This window comes from Pleurodeles waltl, chromosome 7 (genome assembly GCF_031143425.1).
Source record: "Pleurodeles waltl isolate 20211129_DDA chromosome 7, aPleWal1.hap1.20221129, whole genome shotgun sequence".
Taxonomy (NCBI): Eukaryota; Metazoa; Chordata; class Amphibia; order Caudata; family Salamandridae; genus Pleurodeles; species Pleurodeles waltl.
The window spans coordinates 916,776,978-916,798,166 of record NC_090446.1 but is presented as its reverse complement, the minus strand read 5'-3'; the positions used below and the strand labels follow the sequence as shown (position 1 = coordinate 916,798,166).

The 21,189-nt window shown below is 44.1% G+C and overlaps 1 protein-coding gene across 1 annotated transcript in view; it reads right to left on the bottom strand.

Annotated features, from left to right (window-relative positions):
• Positions 1 to 21,189, bottom strand: part of G3BP1 (G3BP stress granule assembly factor 1) — a 506,090-nt gene that overhangs the window by 426,054 nt on the left and 58,847 nt on the right. The window contains exons 3-5 of the mRNA XM_069199592.1: positions 20,927 to 21,008; positions 15,069 to 15,242; positions 6,269 to 6,362 (exon numbers count right to left, since the gene is read on the bottom strand). Coding sequence (XP_069055693.1) covers positions 6,269 to 6,362; positions 15,069 to 15,242; positions 20,927 to 21,008 — 350 coding nt within the window. The remainder of the gene's footprint in view (positions 1 to 6,268; positions 6,363 to 15,068; positions 15,243 to 20,926; positions 21,009 to 21,189) is intronic.

Sequence of the window (21,189 nt, the reverse complement as noted above, 5' to 3'; positions counted from 1 at the left end):
GAATGTGTTGACAGGTTTGAATGGTGCTGGCTTTTATGGGCCAGTCGTCTAGATAGGGGAAGATGTGTGTACTGTCTTCTGCGGTATGCTGCAACCACTGCTATACATCTTGTGAATACTCTTGGTGCTGTTGTTACGCCAAAGGGTAGCACTTTGAATTGATAGTGTTTGCCTGCTATCATAAACCTTAAGTACTTGTGGTGTGCTGGATGGATAGGAATATGTAAGCATCTTTTAGATCTAATCTTATCATGTAGTCTTGTTTTTGTAACAAAGGAATGAAAACCCGTAGAAATAATGAGAACGTACTGGTTGAGATATCTGAGATCGAGGATTGGTGTAAGGAAATGCCTCCTTGGCATAGTTAACCCCTGACTTTTTGCCTTTGCTGATGCTAAGTTATGATTTGAAAGTGTGCTGAGGCCTGCTAACCAGGCCCCAGCACCAGTGTTCTTTCCCTAACCTGTACCTTTGTTGCCACAATTGGCACACTCTGGCATCCAGGTAAGTCCCTTGTAACTGGTACCCCTGGTACCAAGGGCCCTGATGCGAGGGAAGGTCTCTAAGGGCTGCAGCATATCTTATGCCACCCTGGGGACCCCTCACTCAGACAGACACACTGCTTGCCACCTTGTGTGTGCTAGTGGTGATAAAAAGACTAAGTCGACATGGCACTCCCTCAGGGTGCCATGCCAACCTCACACTGCCTATGAAGTATAGTTAAGTCACACCTCTAGCAGGCCTTACAGCCCTAAGGCACGGTGCACTATACCATAGGTGAGGGCATAAGTGCATGAGCACTATGCCCCTACATTGTCTAAGCAAAACCTTAGACATTGTAAGTGCATGGTAGCCATAAGAGTATATGGTCTGGGAGTCTGTCAAGCACGAACTCCACAGCACCATAATGGCTACACTGAAAACTGAGAAGTTTGGTATCAAACTTCTCAGCACAATAAATGCACACTGATGCCAGTGTACATTTTATTGTAACATACACCTAAGAGGTGCCCCCTGAAACCTACCCGTGTAGGCTGACTAGTTTTAGCAGCCTGCCACACACCAGACATGTTGGCCACATGGGGAGAGTGCCTTTGTCACTCTGTGGCTAGTAACAAAGCCTGTACTGGGTGGAGGTGCTTCTCACCTCCCCCTGCAGGAACTGTAACACCTGGCGGTGAGCCTCAAAGGCTCACCCCCTTTGTTACTGCACCCCAGGGCACTTCAGCTAATGGAGTTGCCTGCCCCCTCCGGCCACGGCCCCACTTTTGGCGGCAAGGCCAAAGGAGATCATGAGAAAAACAAGGAGGAGTCACTGGCCAGTCAGGACAGCCCCTAAGGTGTCCTGAGCTGAGGTGACTGACTTTTAGAAATCCTCCATCTTGCAGATGGAGGATTCCCCCAATAGGGATAGGAATGTGCCCCCCTCCCCTCAGGGAGGAGGCATAACGAGGTTGCAGCCACCCTGAGGGCTAGTAGCCGTTGGCTACTAACCCCCCCAGACCTAAAAACACCCCTAAATTCAGTATTTAGGGGCTCCCCAGAACTTAGGAACTCAGATTCCTGCAACCTAAGAAGAGGACTGCTGAACTGAAAAACCTGCAGAGAAGATGGAGACACCAACTGCTTTGGCCCCAGCTCTACCGGCCTGTCTCCTCCCTTCTAAAGACACTGCTCCAGCGACGCGTTCCCAGGGTCCAGCAACCTCTGAAGCCTCAGAGGACTACCCTGCATCTAGAAGGACCAAGAACTCCAGAGGACAGCGGCTCTGTTCCACAAAGACTGCAACTTTGCAACTAAGAAGCAACTTTGAAACAACACACGTTTCCCGCCGGAAGCATGAGACTTTGCACTCTGCACCCGACACCCCCAGCTCGACTTGTGGAGAACAAACCACAGGGAGGACTCCCCGGCAACTACAAGATCGTGAGTAGCCAGAGTTGACCCTAACCCCCCACAGCGACACCTGCAGAGGGAATCCCGAGGCTCCCGCTGACCGCGACTGCCTGCTTCAAAGACCCGACGCCTGGTAAAGACTCTGCACCCATAGCCCCCAGGACCTGAAGGATCCGACCTCCAGTGCAGGAGCGACCCCCAGGTGGCCCTCTCCCTTGCCCAGGTGGTGGCTACTCAGAGCCCCCCCCCCCCCCTTGCCTGCATCGCTGAAGAGACCCCTTGGTCTCCCATTGATTTCTATTGTGAACCCGACGTTTGTTTGCACACTGCACCCGCCCGCCCCCGTGCCGCTGTGGGTGTACTTTCTGTGCTGACTTGTGTCCCCCCCGGTGCCCTACAAAACCCCCCTGGTCTGCTCTCCGAAGACGCAGGTACTTACCTGCTGGCAGACTGGAACCGGGGCACCCCCTTCTCTATTGAAGCCTATGCGTTTTGGGCACCACTTTGACCTCTGCACCTGACTGGCCCTGAGCTGCTGGTGTGGTAACTTTGGGGTTGACCTGAACACCCAACGGTGGGCTACCTTGGACCCAAACTTGAACCCCGTAGGTGGTTTAATTACCTGCAAAAACTAACACTTACCTCCCCCAGGAACTGTTGAAAAGTGCACTGTCTAGTTTTAAAATAGCTATATGTCATTTATGTGAAAACTGTATATGCTATTTTGCTAATTCAAAGTTCCTAAAGTTCCTACATGAAATACCTCTCATTTGAAGTATTACTTGTAAATCTTGAACCTGTGGTTCTTAAAATAAACTAAGAAAATATATTTTTCTATACAAACACCTATTGGCCTGGAATTGTCAGTGTGTGTTCCTCATTTATTGCCTGTGTGTGTACAACAAATGCTAAACACTACTCCTTTGATAAGCCTACTGCTCGACCACACGACCACAAAATAGAGCATTAGTATTATCTCTTTTTGCCACTATCTTACCTCTAAGGGGAACCCTTGGACTCTGTGCATACTATTCCTTACTTTGAAATAGTGCATACAGAGCCAACTTCCTACAATTGGTCTGAGTGCCATCCTTTTTTGGTATGAGGAAGTATAAAGAATATACTCCTGTCCCATGTTGGTGGATGGGAACTAACTATTTGCCCCTCTGAGTAGAAGAGATTCTACCTCTTGTTTTAACAGAGCAATGTGTTCTGGAGAAAGCCTGTGTTAACGAGGGGAAATGTTTGGTGGAGTGCAGAGGCGTTCTAGGCAATAACCATTGTGGATAATTGACAATACCTATAGATCTGATGTTATCTGTTGCCAATGACGGTGGAAATATTGCAGTTTTCCTCCAACAGGAGACGTGTGCTGTGTGAGGATGCAGAGGAAGTCACTGCTTTGGAGAAGTTGTGGCAGTGGATTTGCCTCAGATCTGAAATAGGGTCCTATATAGGAGCCCCTGAAAGATCCTCTGGAATAATATTGTTGTCACTGTTTTTGTTGGGACGTAGAGGCCTCTAATGTTTGGGGGTTTAAAACCCCCTATGAACTCAGGCTTACGAAAAGTACCACGAAAAGGTGTTGTGTAAAGGGCACCCATGGCCTTTGCATTATCAGAGCCCTTTTTTAATTACTCAATGGTGGTATCCATCCCAGGCCCAAATATTTGCTCTTTATTAAATGGCATATTGAGGAACGCTTGATGTATTTCAGGTTTTAACCCTGAGGACCGCAACCAAGCATGCCTTCTAATCATGACACTAGTGTTGATTGTATGCAATAGCTTGTCATTCTGCCTTTACCTGCTGTGCTCTTTCGGATGTTCCATAGGGAGGTATTGAGGAACTCCTGCATCTCGTCCCAAAGTGCCATTTCGTACCAGACTAAAAGATCTTGAGAGTTGCCAATTCTCTGTTGATTTGCTGCTTGAGTTGCCACCCTTTTGCCTCCTGCATCGAATTTGCAGCTTTCCTTATCAGGGGGAGGAGCATCCCACGTGGACTGACTACTCTTTTTCTAGCTGCACTGGCCACAATGGAATTAGGTGGTAATTGTTGTGGATATAAAGACTGGATCAGATGGTGAAGTTTTATATTTTTTGTCCACCCAAGGTGTTAATACCCTTGCTTTTGCTGGCTCTTTAAAAATGTCATCAGCATGTTTTAACATACTTGGTAACATGGGCAAACACTGGTATTGCTTATGTGTAGAAGAAAGAGTACTGAATAAGTAATCCTCCTCTATGGGCTTAGAGTGCATCTGTACGTTGTGGTATGTGGCTGGCCTGGAAACGATCAGATTATAGGCCGTGGTGTCTTCAGGTGGAAACAGCCTTGTGGGATACAGATCAGGGTCCCTCAATGGAATTGGGTCAGAATCATACGTATCCCATGGGTCCATGTTATAAGTATTATCACCCATATACTCCCCATGTAATGAGACAGGAGATTGTGTGGAAAACTGTGTGGGTGATGGTGGTGGGGTGTGAGGTGGTGGAGAAGGAAGTAAAGGCGAATGCGGTGGAAAAGGCTGATGCAGTCTTTGGCTTCTCCTTATGTTTAAATATCTTCGCCGGTGAAGGGCCAGTTTCTAAAGTTTGTTGGAATGTTAGTTTCCTATTTGTTATAGGAGGAGAGGCAATAATCTTCCCTGTATCCTTTTGGATCTCCATTCTCCTTTGTTTACGGTCCATGACCTCAAGAATTTATCTAATGTCAGTTTCATTTGTTTCTGGTTCTGGAGATGGAACTTGCTTGCTTCCCACCAATGAATACTCCAAAAGCTTGGTGACAGAATGCTTTAAACAGGCTGAAAAAGTGGTTTTGGCCATAGATTAAAGTTTTTTCGGCTCCTAGGAAGAGCCTGGATGTTTTGGCTCCGATGTGGTATGTAGCCGTCTCAGTTCCGAAGTGGAAGCCTCCATCTATCGACTCGATGACAAAACAGGCGTGGTAGTCTATTTGTTGGAGTGAGATTTGGCCTTTTTCGACACCGAACCAGAGGGCCAGTTGATGATGTTTTTGGGTCAGACCGTGGCCAGCAAGCAGTGGACCCCAAGGCCTTTTGATCTGTTTTTGATGGGAAGGGGCTGGTGTACTCACATACTGCACCGCAGGAATAATTTGGCTGTCCCCAGAAGAGGTCGGGTGTTTGTTCCGTTAACTTCGATGCCATCTCTATCCATCTTGCTCTTCGCTCCTGTAAGGTATTTTTGGATCGGAATGCCTCGCAGGTCTGTTTGTGGTCCGGAGAGAGGCAGAGGTTGCACACTGAATGCTGGTCAGTGTAGGGAAACTTGGTGTTGCACTGAAGACAGAATCGAAATGGAGTCCAATCCATGAGCCTGTGATGCAGTAGGCAAGAGAAGGGAGTGGGTGCCCGAAAAGGGCGTCTAATCAATCCAGACGCTACAATCTCATTGAGTGTAGTCAGAAACCTGTTTGAAAACGATACCAATGTTGAAGGAAAAGATAAAGAAGTTCAGATAGTACCGAACCGATATCTACCGGAGCAAGAAGGAACACGTCCGAACCAGACGGCGGAAAGAAAACAATCTAACAAAGGACTCTATGCCGATACGCACTATCACTGAGAGGAGGAGTCACTCAATCTCGTGACTCGAAAAAGCTTCTTCGAAGAAAAACAACTTGTAACGCTCTGAGCCCAACACTAGATGGTATGCGCACACACACACCACAAGACGACTTTAAAGGTGTGAGGGTATACACACACACCATTATAGAACAAAGTCTAGATTACATAATTAACTGGACGTCTGAACACAGACCAAGATCAGTTTGAAAATTTAAATTGAGTTTGATGTGGCAGTTTGAGTTTTTTATACAGAGAATAGGGGTGGGGAAAATTTTAGGAAACCACAGACCTCAAACAAATCTAAAAAGCCACATTAAGAGTCTTACACAGGAACTGATTTCTCTTGCATTTTTCTTTATACACTCATACATAAAAATGTATAGCTTTGAACACTGCCAAGGATCACCGGGCGGGTGGGGGTGGGGGGGGGCGGGCAAAGGTTCTTCTAAAACAAAATTAAACTGTGTGGAAAGAAACAAGGAAGGTTTCAAAAGAAAGCTAGGTAATAATAATTTTGAAATCATGAACTCAATGACCCTTTGGTACCCCTTTCCTCAACGTGGACATACTTTTGCTTTGTACAGATCAGTAGACCTTAGGGGCCACATCTGCACTTAAAGCCTAAATAAAAACATTTAAACAATTTAAAATCTTACAATAAAGCTAGTTTTACAAGCTTGTAACTGAAATCATTCCCCACGTCTTCCTTTACACATAGACAGGTACTCCTCCATTCAGAGAATAAAATGACACTGTAAGCTATTTGACACATACCCTCCTCAGGAGGCTCGGTATCAGAGTCTCCAAACACCTCATCCTGATAGCGGAAGATATCATTGTGGACATAAAACTTGTTTGCCACAGAACCCTGAAAATCATACAAAAAGTAAACATCAGTTTCACTACGTCTAATGAACACAAATACACTTACATTTTAACACAACTGAGATCAACTCTGCTACAGCACACCAGGGACCCCATCGCTCCCCCCAACCACAACAATAACACCATGCCTAAGCATTAAAGTCACTGGAATTTTAAAGGAAGTTTGAAAAACCTTTAGTAGGAGTGCTTAAGTCAGCCTTTTAACTAATCTAATGATATTATGGTCTAGTTATCACACTAGCCACTTGCATGTGAGAATCCAGGAGGTGGTGGCAGAGGCTAGAGAATTGGATCTCAATTGTTCCAAGGTCTGGGCTTAGAAAGGACGACCCCATGAATCTTGCATTAGGGAGGAAGAATTGCAGGTCTGATGAGACTTGCAAAAGGGCTAGAGAATTTGGCATTTCCAGTATTAACCCTGCTCATGTTGCTTAGCCTCTTGTTAAGAGGAGATAAGGCTCTTTCGAGAGCACAGAGTCTCTTATTCGGACTTGGGCACCAGCTCACAGCCTGCTTCTTCCTTCACCCTTCGACACACCTCTGTAACAAATTCCCTCCTTTCTACAATAAACACTTGTTATGGACAACTAAAGCCAGTGAAAACCGTTTGATTAATTTGCACACACACACACACACACACACACAGAGGCTCACCCAACACTCTTAAAATGCATCTGTGGGAGCTATACAGCACAGCAAAGAGGACTGCCAGCCCTGCATTTTAAGTGACGTTATAGTTAGGTATTGAAATAACACCAGAATGTATGTTTAAAAAGCGAAAAGACACTGATACTCACAATACTCACCAGTTCTAGTTCAAGAGCCTCCACTATAACTTGTGCCCTAGTCATGCACTGCTTAGGACCTCACATATTTCATCACTCTTGTTGTTAAATGACATCATTGGCAACATCACGGATGATACCATACAATGGATGTGGCAGTACACTATATGCTATGTGGGCTGGAAGTAAATTAACAAACTAATCCTGGGGCAATTTTCTTTCATCATGCAAGGGATAACGGACATAACCTTTCACAACATGTGCATAGCATATCTGCCAATTTACCAACATTTAGTAGATGTGATCTTCTTTACTGGTATTTAGCGGACTAAGAAACAAAAAGTTTCTATAAATATTTATGGGGTTAGCAACTTATTAAGCCTTGCATATCATCAAGAAAGTGTCCGTTCTTTACTTACCTTAATAGGATTAGCCTGTTGAACATCTCAGCCGACACAAAATTACAAGTCAAGAGCTCATACTTATGAGTTAGCCATGACCTATGGACAACTCTGTAGTCTGTTAAAATGCACTACACAAATTCTGGAAATGATCATAATGTTGTGCAACCTTAAGGTTATGCTCACAATCATACTGCGAGTTAAACCACCTTTAAGTAGGTTAGCCATACATTATATATTCAACATTGTATAATGTTGAAAAATATTCAGGAATGTCCTGAAAATAAATATCTGTACCTCCTAAACCTCCAGTTATAGAAAAAAGGTCTATACTACTGTATGAAATTTTACATGGACATGTGTTCAGGCAAAGCTGGTTAACACTGTTAAACATTTTGGCTTTTCTCACTCATTTTTTGGCATCCCTTTGGATTTAAGCTGCACTCAAAACTTTACGGTAGGTAAAATCGTACACTGTGTAGCTTTTGGCACACAACCAGAATTGGCTCATATCCCTACACATACTCAAAAATTCTATGCTGTATACAACTGTAGGACCTTTACTATCAACTTTGTTATTGACAACAAATTAAGGGTTTAAGAAGTAATGTGAGTAACAGTATCATGGATGAGATAGTCAATGATGTAATACAGGAGGTCATAAGCAGTGCATGACAGGCGCCAAGTTCTAGTTAGGTCAACGAACAGTTACTTGTCGAGTTCAGAGCTTTTTTTGCATTTTAGACATGTTCTAATGTAATTTGAACACCCAACTATAACATCACTTTAATCTTAGATTTTTTCAGTCAATATATATATGTGCATACAGGAGGTCGCTAATTTGAAGCGACTTATGAACAATGGGGTTCCCCTTTAAAAAGATAACCATTTGCCTAAGGGAATCAACAATCACTCATATAGACAGCTTCAGTATTCAAGAGGAATTACAGCGCCATCCCAGTTAACTTAATATACAGTCTGCTCAATACTGCTGCATATCATGCATCAAAACACCATAGCATAATTTGTGGGCAAAACACAGACTATGAATGCCAAAGAATCACAAACTGCAACAAAGTGTTCTGGTCAAGATGTTGAAAAAGGAGCAAGTTAGCTCAATAAGGTCAAAAGTAGGGTTGTCGTCACTATAAGGCATTTGTGGATGGGTCTGAAAGGGCATATAGGGTACCAAACTTATTGATGGGCCTGTAATTTCAAATAATGTATTCAATGTGTGGACACTATAGGAAATTAGCAGGAATATGAGAAAGGCGTTTTGCTAATCTGCCACTGCATCCCTAGGTTGTGCTGTCGATTTCAATTTCATCAAGAGTTTGTGGGAAGATGGTTACATGATTCAAGTATGTAGTTTCCATGTGTATGTCTTTCTGCCAAAACAGTGTTTACATGAGCTAAATTAAGAGAATGAGTTAAGATAACAATTCTCGTACATATGTGGCACACATGGGCTTGTTTTTTAAGTGGAATCTATGAATCAAACGAGCACGACCAAAACCCCCATATTTGAATTTGATAAGACAACATGCAGTATAAGCACATTAAAGCCAAAGAAAAAGGCGGACTGTACTGAATGTTCCCTTGTCTTTGATACCAGTTCCCAGATTCAATTTTGTTTCCATTAAAAATAAAGGTCAGGTGGCAAGGGAGCCTTTGTTATTTCCCTTCCTCAGTGTAAAGGCTTCTTGTGATCTCACCCTGCAGGGTTAACCCCAAACGTTTTACCTTCATACTCTTCTTTTCTGAACCCGTTTTGTTAGCTTTTAGGACTCTATTAACTAGATCACTGATAACCAGTGCTTGTGCTCTCTCCTTTAAACATGCAAAAAAATGTTTTACCTCCAATAGGCACATCTGATTTACTTGTAAGACCCTAGTAAAATGAAACATGGGTCTAGAGCTGTAAATTAAATGCTACTTGGGCTGCAGCACTAACTGTACCAGCCATTTAGGTGGCTTTCAAACACGTCTCAGGACGGCCATTGCAGTGTGTGTACAGTTTTAAACTGCTGCATAGACCTGTCAAACTAAACCTACACAGTAGGCCCTAAACAGACCCTTGGGCAGAGTGCACTGTAATTAAATGGTTGAACATGTTCTTTTAAGTTTTACATATCCTCTTAATGAAACACTAAAATTATTTTCACAACTGAAAGGCCAAACTCCCTCGTAAGATAACAGCAAGTTACCCGATTACATTTTGTTAGTGATAACCCTTGACGTGGAGCAAACAGGAAAGTTACATTTGGAGCCTAAGGAGTTGTCATTTAACCCCCCCTTTAATGGTAAAGTCGGATCTTAGGTTACTTCTGAACATGGCACTTTTAGAAAGTTACCATTTGCTTGTGCTAACCATTTGGTGTCTGCAGCCGGTTCCGGGGTCACATGACTGGGAGGAATACCCAAAGTCCAACCCAAACACACTCAGACAGTATCAAAAAAGGGTCTAGGTGTTGGCAGGATGGGCTGAGCCAGCCTGGCTTAATAAAGGGGTGGAGCTGTCCCCCTACCACACTTGCACTTCAAAAGGTATTGGCCAAGCACCCTCACTAAGGATGTCACACTAGTCTATTGTGCCCCAGCCAGACTGGGAAAAAGGGCAGTGAGGCAAGAAACTCCAGACTCCACTGTAGGGGGGAACCCCAGAAGCTTCTCACAGTTCAAAGTCGGCACCAGCTATAAATATTGGACCCTCAGACCCAACTATTTAGATCACTTCTTGACCTGTGGAAGGCTCAGATGAAGCATTGTCCTTCTGCAATAATAACTGGACCTACAACCCAGGACCACCGGAGTGACTCCCAGGGTTAGTTGGTTGGCCTCTTATTCTGCAGCTACAAGTACATAATAAGCTCCAACACCCTAGAACATTGCACCTAGACTCTAGCTGCTGCGAGTCCTGTGTGACACCCTCCCACCCCAAACACCACCACCAATTGGTGCCCCTATCCCCCAGTCCTTGAACCTTGCAAGCGAGGCAATGTGCTCTGAGAGCATAGCTGGAGTCCCCATCAGAACAGACAGCGTGATGCAACCCAACGCAGCATCTCATCTAAACCTACATAGCAAGACCCCACATCGCTTTTCAGAACCGATGCTCTGCAGCACACCACCCCATTTCCAGCACAAAAGGTACAATTCTCAGAACTGTACGGCCTGCGCTCAATCAAGGGAGGCCTGAAATTGTGACCATCCCAGTCCGGCACAAACAGATGGATACAGTGGGAGATTTGTGCTTCTAGGTACTATTTTTACCTGAATCTTTAAAACTACGCATCTGCTATTCTACTATTTAGATTTTGGTGTCAAATAACTTACCAAATGTTATTCTTTTTCTAAACTGGTCTGAGATTTATGTTTGCTCTTTATTTCTCTTTAAGTGCTGCATACTTTACACACTGCCTGTATGTTAAGCCTGGCTGGTTTGTGCTGAGCTCCTAGAAGGTTAAGCACAGGTTAATTTAGTGAATTTCTGTTTTTCACCTTTAAAGATCGTGGCTGTTGTCTGAGTAGGGTTTCACCCACCTCAACCAACACCACAATTTCTCACCATCCCATAGAATGAAGAACTAAAATGAAGGCTCTATTGTTACCTAAACATTTCCTATAGAAACAAAAGGAGGATGGTACTTTCAGAGGAAGTCTTCAAATACAGCCTACCTTTTAACAGATCTAAAAAAAATTTTTTTAAAAAAACACAATCCCAGGCCCGGCAGGTTTAATGAGGAGCCACCATGAAGAAAAACCCCACAAGGTAAATAGACAATGCAAGGGAGAAACTGGCTGTTTGGGGCAGACGCAGACCGCATTAGAAAAGAGGAAGGGGCAAGAAAATAACGGAACACAGTGGCAGGAGGGTTTGGGGCAGACAAAAACATGGGGGAAAGTGAGAGACCAGGACAGCAGACAGGGGGAGTTAATGAGCAGCACACACAGAAAGCAGGGTTGGGAGGGGAAAATGTGAGAGTCTGAGGAATAGGAGTTGCAGGGGGGCAATGGGGTGTGAGGAGGAATGGGGTGGGAGGGAGCCAGCTTTGGAGGGCTAGGAATTTACAATAGCCCTTAATGCAGTTCAATGCAAACACTTGACTGGAGGCAGAAGTATAGATCCATCCAATATGACATTAATACTCCAATGGCTGAGTCACAAATAAACTGACGAAGAGTAAAGCCATTGGTAGCAAGCGGCAGAACCAAATGCCACTATATGTATGGGGTTAGCAATAGGTATGAATAAAACCCAGACTTCAAAATTACTTAAGTGGGCTGAGTGATGTCACTCTCAATCCGTCAGACCACCATAACACAGCTGGGAGAGACGGACTCATTCTGAATAGGAAACTAGGCTGTTAAAAGGCATAGCTAAACTTCACCTTCACTAGACTTCAGTAAAGCGAATCCATGCCCAGACCAGGGTTCTTTTTTAATTTTTGGGACTCCACTTAAAGATAGGGGCAGGGATGTGGAATTCCTATAGCCCGACGCCCAGGACATCTTGTTTGGGGTCAAGGGCAACAAGTTTTTATGTTTACTTTGTCCTTGGGACAAGTAGGCCCAACCCCCTGCAGCACAAACCCTTTGGTTGCTTGTTTACAGAGAGTGGAATTCTCTGCAGTTGAGGTAATGTGTTTCCAAAAGATAATGCTGTTCGAACTTGTATATATGGTTCATTATTTGAAAGCCTTCATTATTAGGGTGAGTGCTGTAAATAAATGTTTTAAGGTCACACTTCACTACTGACGTTGGTTCCAGTACAAAAAAAAATAAAACGTGTACACACATGTTTGAAAAGTTTAGGCTAAGAGGCTAAGTATAATGCTCCCAGAATGCTCTCTGATTATATGCAAATGAAGTGTCATTTAGTAAAATGTGTTGATGCATGCTAGTATTTCCCAAAAATATTTCTAATGGAAAATCAGTGTAAACATTTTCAACACGATTATGGGAAGCATGAAAATAAACAAACACTGACAAAGCCAACTGATCTGACATATTTTTATAAGTCTTTTAGTTTCATCAATGCGTGTCTTGTTTTGACATGGCTTTTGTAACACTTTATTCTTGTGGGAGCTACCAGGCCCTCAACATTGTAACAAACATTGGCTAAACCCCCCCAAAAAGTTTTTGAACTCTTAAAGCACACGTTGCCACCAGCGGCATAACAAAGGCCCCGCAGCCGCCCTCCAGGGGGCCCCTCCAGCACAGCACCTGCCCTGAGTGAGTCTGGAGAGGGGGCTCCTCCATGTTCTTTGCAAAGGGGCACCCTCCAGTTTTGTTACGTCACTGATTGCCACTGTAGTTCCTGACACTGAACAAAACTACTTTGTGTGGCAATATGCTCCTTGTGGAAGAGCAGAATGCGATCACTCACAGTAAAGCCAGCCGAAAGAGAGAGAAATAGAAGTTTAATAAAAACAAAATGTCTTTGTTAACACCAGACCTAATTAGGGACCAAGACCCACATGTAGGTAGCTTTTTGCATGTTGCAAACAGCGACTTTCGCTGTTTGCGACATGCAAAAAGCACATTGCGATACACAAACCCAGTTTTGCGATTCAGTAACCTGGTTACCGAATCACAAAACGGGTTTGCGACTCGCAATTGGTAAGGGGTATTCCCTTCCTAATTGCAACTCGCAGTGCAATGTAGGATTGTTTTGTGACCGCGAACGCGGGCGCAAACCAATCGCAGTTTGCACCCATTTCAAATGGGTGCTAACACTTTCGCAAAAGGGAAGGGATCCCCATGGGACCCCTTCCCATTGTGAATGTCACTGTAAAAAAAATTTCAGAGCAGGCACTGGTCCTGTGGACCACTGCCTGCTCTGAAAAAATGAAACGAAAACGTTTCATTTTTGTTATGCATCTCGTTTTCCTTTAAGGAAAACGGGCTGCATTACAAAAACAAACAAAAAAAAATGCTTTATTGAAAAGCAGTCACAGACATGGTGGTCTGCTGTCTCCAGCAGGCCACCATTCGCGAGGGGGTCGCAAATTGCGACCCACCTCATGATTATTCATGAGGTGGGCATTTGTGAAGCCCTTGCGAATCACAGATGGTGTCAAGGACACCATCCTACATTCGGATTTGCGACCCGCAATTTGCAGGTCACAAATCTGAACCTACCTACATGTGGCCCCAAATTCTTAAAGAAAGTCACAAAAGTGCACCCATGGTATATGTCGTACCCCTATAAAATATTTGTGAACTGTATTTTAGCATGGGTAAATACGATGTGTAGATTTGCTCATGTGTAAATCTATTGAGCATTTGCAAGTTCATTTTCCCTCCAGCCACTTTCTTCCCAACCCTGGAAGAAGTTCTAATTCTGCCATTGTCAGGAGTAAATGTCCAACCTTTCTTATTATGGGAAAATATTAGAGAGAAGCTGGTAAAAATCTTTAAAACATGCAGGTTAGTAGGTTTGCAGACTCAAAGGCATTCCAGCCCTGAAACTATTGCTTACTGCTTCCTCCAGCCCCAGTATGCAGATCTGCAGAAAGGTGGCAAAATAAGGAAATTGCTACAGTAGCGATTGAAACTCCAAGTATTCAAGCCCTACTATGGTAGTAGCCCTGGCATAATCAGAGAGGCTATTAATTGCTGCCATAATTTGTCGCCACACTACATGGCACCAAAGGGACAAGTAGATCTTTTTACAGGACAAGTAGATTTGAGAAGCAACCTGTCCCCTGGACAAGTAGATATTTTAATAAATTCCACACCCCTGTAGGGGTCTGACAACACAATTACTGCAGGTTGAATAGAATAGGCAGTCTAAACTCCGGGTGCAACATTGAATTGACTACAATTACTGGGACTCCATTAAATTACCATTATACGTTTACCTGCATAGAAGCCAATTGGCTGCTCTGTTTTTCGTGATTAAGAATTTCCGTTTTTTTTTTTAACTCGACAAATAACAGGGCATCACAAAGATAAGGAACCCCAAATACCAACTCTACTAATGTAATGCTGAGTGAACACTGCTGCCCTGACTCGCCCCACAAACCCCTCAATCTCTGGGCAGCAGCAAGTTCATCAAACCTGGCATGCGCTTTACGAATTAAGAAAAAAAAAACTCGGGATCTGCAAAGTAGAAGCAGGCTTCGGAAACGTAAATCAACATTCAATAAATAACAAACAACTGACTCATAGAAATTGTGGAACTAGTTGGTCCACTTTGAAAAAATAGTCTTGTGTTGACTGCTAATTATACCCCAGAACTGTCCAAAGGTGAAGTTCAAAGTAGTTTTGTGCATCCTAATCACCTGCTTTGGAAAGCAGCTTTAACAGCTGAAGCATAGCGAAAGATACTTATGAAGGCTCCACTGACCAATAACAGACTCTCCAAAGAAAGGTAGCTGGATAATAAACCCTTAGTCAGCTCTACCTTAAAGGCAAACATCCAAAAATTGTTACTTTTCGTGACCAAGCATCAATTTAGAATGGTGCATGAACCAGAGCTTTCAAAAAATATCTTACCTCAGGTGCCAGTACAAAGGTCTGCATAAACCTCCGCATGGGTTGCCGGTTATTTGAAAGTTCGCCCATCACCTGTACCACCACTCCATCATTTAGCGTAGCATGGGCATCCACATGACGTATCTTTGTATGGCAGTCTTTGAAGTTCAAGGACATTACTTTCTTGTGTATTTCCTGCAAATGGAAAAGGGTAATAAATGTTGACATAACTCAATGAGTCATAATTCCGAGCTTAGCTCCAATTCTATTTTCTAACCGCAATACCTTTTCAGTGCAGCACTGATGGAAGTTTAGAGAAAAATCTCAGCACTATATCAGCAAGACAGCAGGTTTAAAAAAGATTCACATTACAACACTGTAAGGAAATGCCTCCTTGGCATGGTTGCCCCCTGACTTTTTGCCTTTGCTGATGCTATGTTTACAATTGAAAGTGTGCTGAGGCCTGCTAACCAGGCCCCAGCACCAGTGTTCTTTCCCTAAACCTGTACTTTTGTATCCACAATTGGCAGACCCTGGCATCCAGATAAGTCCCTTGTAACTGGTACTTCTAGTACCAAGGGCCCTGATGCCAAGGAAGGTCTCTAAGGGCTGCAGCATGTCTTATGCCACCCTGGAGACCTCTCACTCAGCACAGACACACTGCTTGCCAGCTTGTGTGTGCTAGTGAGGACAAAACGAGTAAGTCGACATGGCACTCCCCTCAGGGTGCCATGCCAGCCTCTCACTGCCTATGCAGTATAGGAAAGACGCCCCTCTAGCAGGCCTTACAGCCCTAAGGCAGGGTGCACTATACCATAGGTGAGGGTACCGGTGCATGAGCATGGTACCCCTACAGTGTCTAAACAAAACCTTAGACATTGTAAGTGCAGGGTAGCCATAAGAGTATATGGTCTGGGAGTTTGTCAAACACGAACTCCACAGCACCATAATGGCTACACTGAAAACTGGGAAGTTTGGTATCAAACTTCTCAGCACAATAAATGCACACTGATGCCAGTGTACATTTTATTGTAAAATACACCCCAGAGGGCACCTTAGAGGTGCCCCCTGAAACTTAACCGACTATCTGTGTAGGCTGACTAGTTTTAGCAGCCTGCCACAAACCGAGACATGTTGCTGGCCCCATGGGGAGAGTGCCTTTGTCACTCTGAGGCCAGTAACAAAGCCTGCACTGGGTGGAGATGCTAACACCTCTCCCAGGCAGGAATTGTCACACCTGGCGGTGAGCCTCAAAGGCTCACCTCCTTTGTGCCAACCCAGCAGGACACTCCAGCTAGTGGAGTTGCCCGCCCCCTCCGGCCAGGCCCCACTTTTGGCGGCAAGGCCGGAGAAAATAATGAGAAAAACAAGGAGGAGTCACTGGCCAGTCAGGACAGCCCCTAAGGTGTCCTGAGCTGAGGTGACTAACTTTTAGAAATCCTCCATCTTGCAGATGGAGGATTCCCCCAATAGGGTTAGGATTGTGACCCCCTCCCCTTGGGAGGAGGCACAAAGAGGGTGTACCCACCCTCAGGGCTAGTAGCCATTGGCTACTAACCCCCCAGACCTAAACACGCCCTTAAATTTAGTATTTAAGGGCTACCCTGAACCCTAGAAAATTAGATTTCCTGCAACTACAAGAAGAAGGACTGCCTAGCTGAAAACCCCTGCAGCGGAAGACCAGAAGACGACAACTGCCTTGGCTCCAGAAACTCACCGGCCTGTCTCCTGCCTTCCAAAGATCCTGCTCCAGCGACGCCTTCCAAAGGGACCAGCGACCTCGACATCCTCTGAGGACTGCCCCTGCTTCGAAAAGACAAGAAACTCCCGAGGACAGCGGACCTGCTCCAAGAAAAGCTGCAACTTTGTTTCCAGCAGCTTTAAAGAACCCTGCAAGCTCCCCGCAAGAAGCGTGAGACTTGCAACACTGCACCCGGCGACCCCGACTCGGCTGGTGGCGATCCAACACCTCAGGAGGGACCCCAGGACTACTCTGATACTGTGAGTACCAAAACCTGTCCCCCCTGAGCCCCCACAGCGCCGCCTGCAGAGGGAATCCCGAGGCTTCCCCTGACCGCGACTCTTTGAACCTAAAGTCCCGACGCCTGGGAGAGACCCTGCACCCGCAGCCCCCAGGACCTGAAGGACCGGACTTTCACTGGAGAAGTGACCCCCAGGAGTCCCTCTCCCTTGCCCAAGTGGAGGTTTCCCCGAGGAATTCCCCCCTTGCCTGCCTGCAGCGCTGAAGAGATCCCGAGATCTCTCATAGACTAACATTGCGAACCCGACGCTTGTTTCTACACTGCACCCGGCCGCCCCCGCGCCGCTGAGGGTGAAATTTCTGTGTGGACCTGTGTCCCCCCCGGTGCCCTACAAAACCCCCCTGGTCTGCCCTCCGAAGACGCGGGTACTTACCTGCAAGCAGACCGGAACCGGGGCACCCCCTTCTCTCCATTCTAGCCTAGGTGTTTTGGGCACCACTTTGAACTCTGCACCTGACCGGCCCTGAGCTGCTGGTGTGGTGACTTTGGGGTTGCTCTGAACCCCCAACGGTGGGCTACCTTGGACCAAGAACTAAGCCCTGTAAGTGTCTTACTTACCTGGTTAACCTAACAAATACTTACCTCCCCTAGGAACTGTGAAAATTGCACTAAGTGTCCACTTTTAAAACAGCTATTTGTGAATAACTTGAAAAGTATACATGCAATTTTGATGATTTGAAGTTCCTAAAGTACTTACCTGCAATACCTTTCGAATGAGATATTACATGTAGAATTTGAACCTGTGGTTCTTAAAATAAACTAAGAAAAGATATTTTTCTATACAAAAACCTATTGGCTGGATTTGTCTCTGAGTGTGTGTACCTCATTTATTGTCTATGTGTATGTACAACAAATGCTTAACACTACTCCTTGGATAAGCCTACTGCTCGACCACACTACCACAAAATAGAGCATTAGTATTATCTCTTTTTACCACTATTTTACCTCTAAGGGGAACCCTTGGACTCTGTGCATGCTATTCCTTACTTTGAAATAGCACCTACAGAGCCAACTTCCTACAAACACGTACTTGGTTTTAAAAACTTTACTTGCATCTTCAAGTTTTCCTCCACAAAGCTGCGAGTTTTCCAAAGCTGAAGATAGCATATCTAAGACATGAATCCATTTTGTAACAGGTCTTAACAGGTAATTTAACGTAGCAAAGTTTATCACTCCTAAAGAGGCAACTTTAACCTTACGTGTTTCTTCTGTACACCAAAGTCTGGATTCTAAAACATACCAACTGGTTCTTGTATTCAAGAAAAGCAAATTATACATATACATATACACACACACACACACACATCTTGTGATTATGTTCCTGCTGGGAAAAGAGCGGACATCCGTCTAGCCGTAAAGTATCACAGGTGGTTTATATGCCTGCTGCAAAGAACAGATCTGTATTTTAGGTGAACAGCTGAGTGGATTAGTAAAAACCAGCCGTTATCTGCGCTTTAAAACAAATTAAATGTATGTGCGATAGGGGCTACAGAGAGATGAAGGGCACTTTTGCTGGGTGGTAGTGATGGAATCAGAGGAGGAGATCATAGGAGTGGGAGCACCAAAAATGACGGTTGGATTGGGCGCCACCAGTGCTAAAGGCTGTGATGATGGGTATGTGGCAATGTGAAGTAATAGTGCATCTTTTTTGTTTTTTTCAGTGTCTTGACAGAACCTGCTGAATGAGGGAAGAAGCGAAGGTAAGGTGACTGACATTTACCGTTGCACAAATTCCACACACACCAGCAATTTTGTGACAATATCTGCCTTCTACATAGGCTAGTGCTTTAGAAGGACAGTTAGGCCAGTAACAGAGATGGCATTTTGTTGGATGACTGTTGTTCACTCTGGTTATGGAGAACAGTTATGAGGCGCGATCAGAGACTAAGACAGCAGATACTGAGACAGCATCTGAGGGAGGGAGAGGACAATGGAGCAGAATATGGAAGTGATTTTCAGTTGGCAGAGTCTCATCCGACGACTCATGTTCCGGCGATTCTGAGGGAGACTATGAGGACAGTCATGCTGTCCCTTTGCAAGCACAGTTTGTGCAGCGGGACAGTAGAGGGTTAGCCCAAGCCAGAGAGCAGGTGCATGCGGCAGCAAGCACAGAGTACTCTCTTGGCAGGCCCCCAATTTAGTTCAGCCCCAAATTCCACCTTTTACTGGTGACACTGGATGTTAAGTAGACACAGCCAAGCTTTTGCCAATTGACTATGTCAGGCCTCGAAAAATCATAAAACTGTTACTAGACCTGCAGGTCGAGTAGCTTAAATAACCTACTCAACCTAACTAATGTACTTAACCCGGAAATGGGCCTCAGATTGCGTGATCCTAGGCAAATGTTTTTTACAGCCACCTTTCTCATCATTCTCACATAGGAGTGTACCTGCAAACATGTGAGTTCAGCATTTCTGCTGTATAAAAAAAAAAAAAAAATCCTCTTTTGTTTGATTGAATACACTAAACGTTTGCTTCATGTATAATAAATTTAGACCACATTGAGGGTACACATGATCCATTCATGACTTGCCTCTTAGTTTACTAATAGCTTTGCCATCGGGCAGAAGTGTTTCTCAGTCTTTGTTTAAACACTTACTTTTAATAAATATATTACTAAAGTATGCTGGGTAGTGTGTTGTCATTTACAGAGTACATTTTCAAGAACTGGCCACTTGCAGCTCTACTGATAAAACTATACAGTGTATTTACAATGATTTGTGAAAATTAGGTTTCAGGAAACATTTATCATTTGCACATCACCAAGTAAAGTGTTCTGACTATTTCATCCTATTAAAATATTTTTTCATCACAGAGAAGTACAAAAAATGGTCTTTCACAGCTACTGAAATATATTTTGAAATGTTTGTAAAGTTGACTTTGTTATAGAAATGTTCTGTTAGGAAAAATCGGATACCAAAAACCTTTCATTTCACATGGGTCAGACAGTTCACCTTACAAAATCCTGGAACTTTGCAGTCACGAGGAAAAGTATTTGCATTGCAAGAAGACAAACACAAATGACTCCTTGCTGTATTCAGAATTGTGTTTACTTTTCAGAAATGTTTAGTTGTCCAGGATCCACCATTGGTTTCACATCCATTTCTGTCAATAACTGGAAGGAGGCTAAAAGAACAAAATATAGTGAAAATGGGGTATGTCCTGGTAAAATGCCAAAACTGTGCTGAAAATTTAGATTTTCTAATTCAAGTATGCCTATTCCTGAAAACTGGGAAGGCGTTTTTAGCACCACAAACCTTTTGCTAATGCCATTTGCAGGAGAAAAAAAAACCCAAAAAACAGATGCTTTCTTCTACAGCACCTTATTCCCATTCTTCCTCAAAAACCCAAATTGTAGCTGTATCTTGCAGAATTTCTCGGTCCCCACCAGGGGAATCCACAAACCCTGGGTACCTTTAGAATGCCCACAATGTTGGAAATAGGGCACAAATTTGATGTAGATACCTTATGTGGAAAAAGAAAAAAAAAAAAAAAAAGTTATGAAGCCTTAAGCGAAAGCTACCACAAATAGCCAAAAAAGGGTTCAGCACTGACAGGGGGTGGAAGGGCCCAGAAGCTAATGTGTTATTACTGTAGCCCTTTCCTTCCATAGCATTTCCTTTTCAATGTGAAGATGCACAACTAACATCTGTAAATTGCCCATTATTTCAAAGTAGTCTCATTTCATGAAAAACTGCTAAACGAAACTAAAGAGTGCACGATATTTTGTAGAAACAGGTATTACAGCAAACTGACAAGTTCGAGATACACTAGACTCTCTACACTTACAAGCGTCACAAGCACACAGCACACTTCACATCTATGCAGAATGCTTACAGATTGGCCGTACACTGCATCTGCAGGTTTTCCAGTGGGATCCAAGCCTCCATGGACGTAGGAAGAACTTTTTCCATAGAACCTGGCAAAAGGGAAAAAAAATACAAGCAGTTGTCTTATTTTTAACAAAAGGTACTTTTATTTCAAGAACGCCACTGGAGATAAAGGGTTAAACAACCCAAATCCATTCTCAAATCTTTAAGTTGTCTTTCTTAAATAGTCAATATATCCAGCATTACGGCATGAAGAGAGACAGCATTATC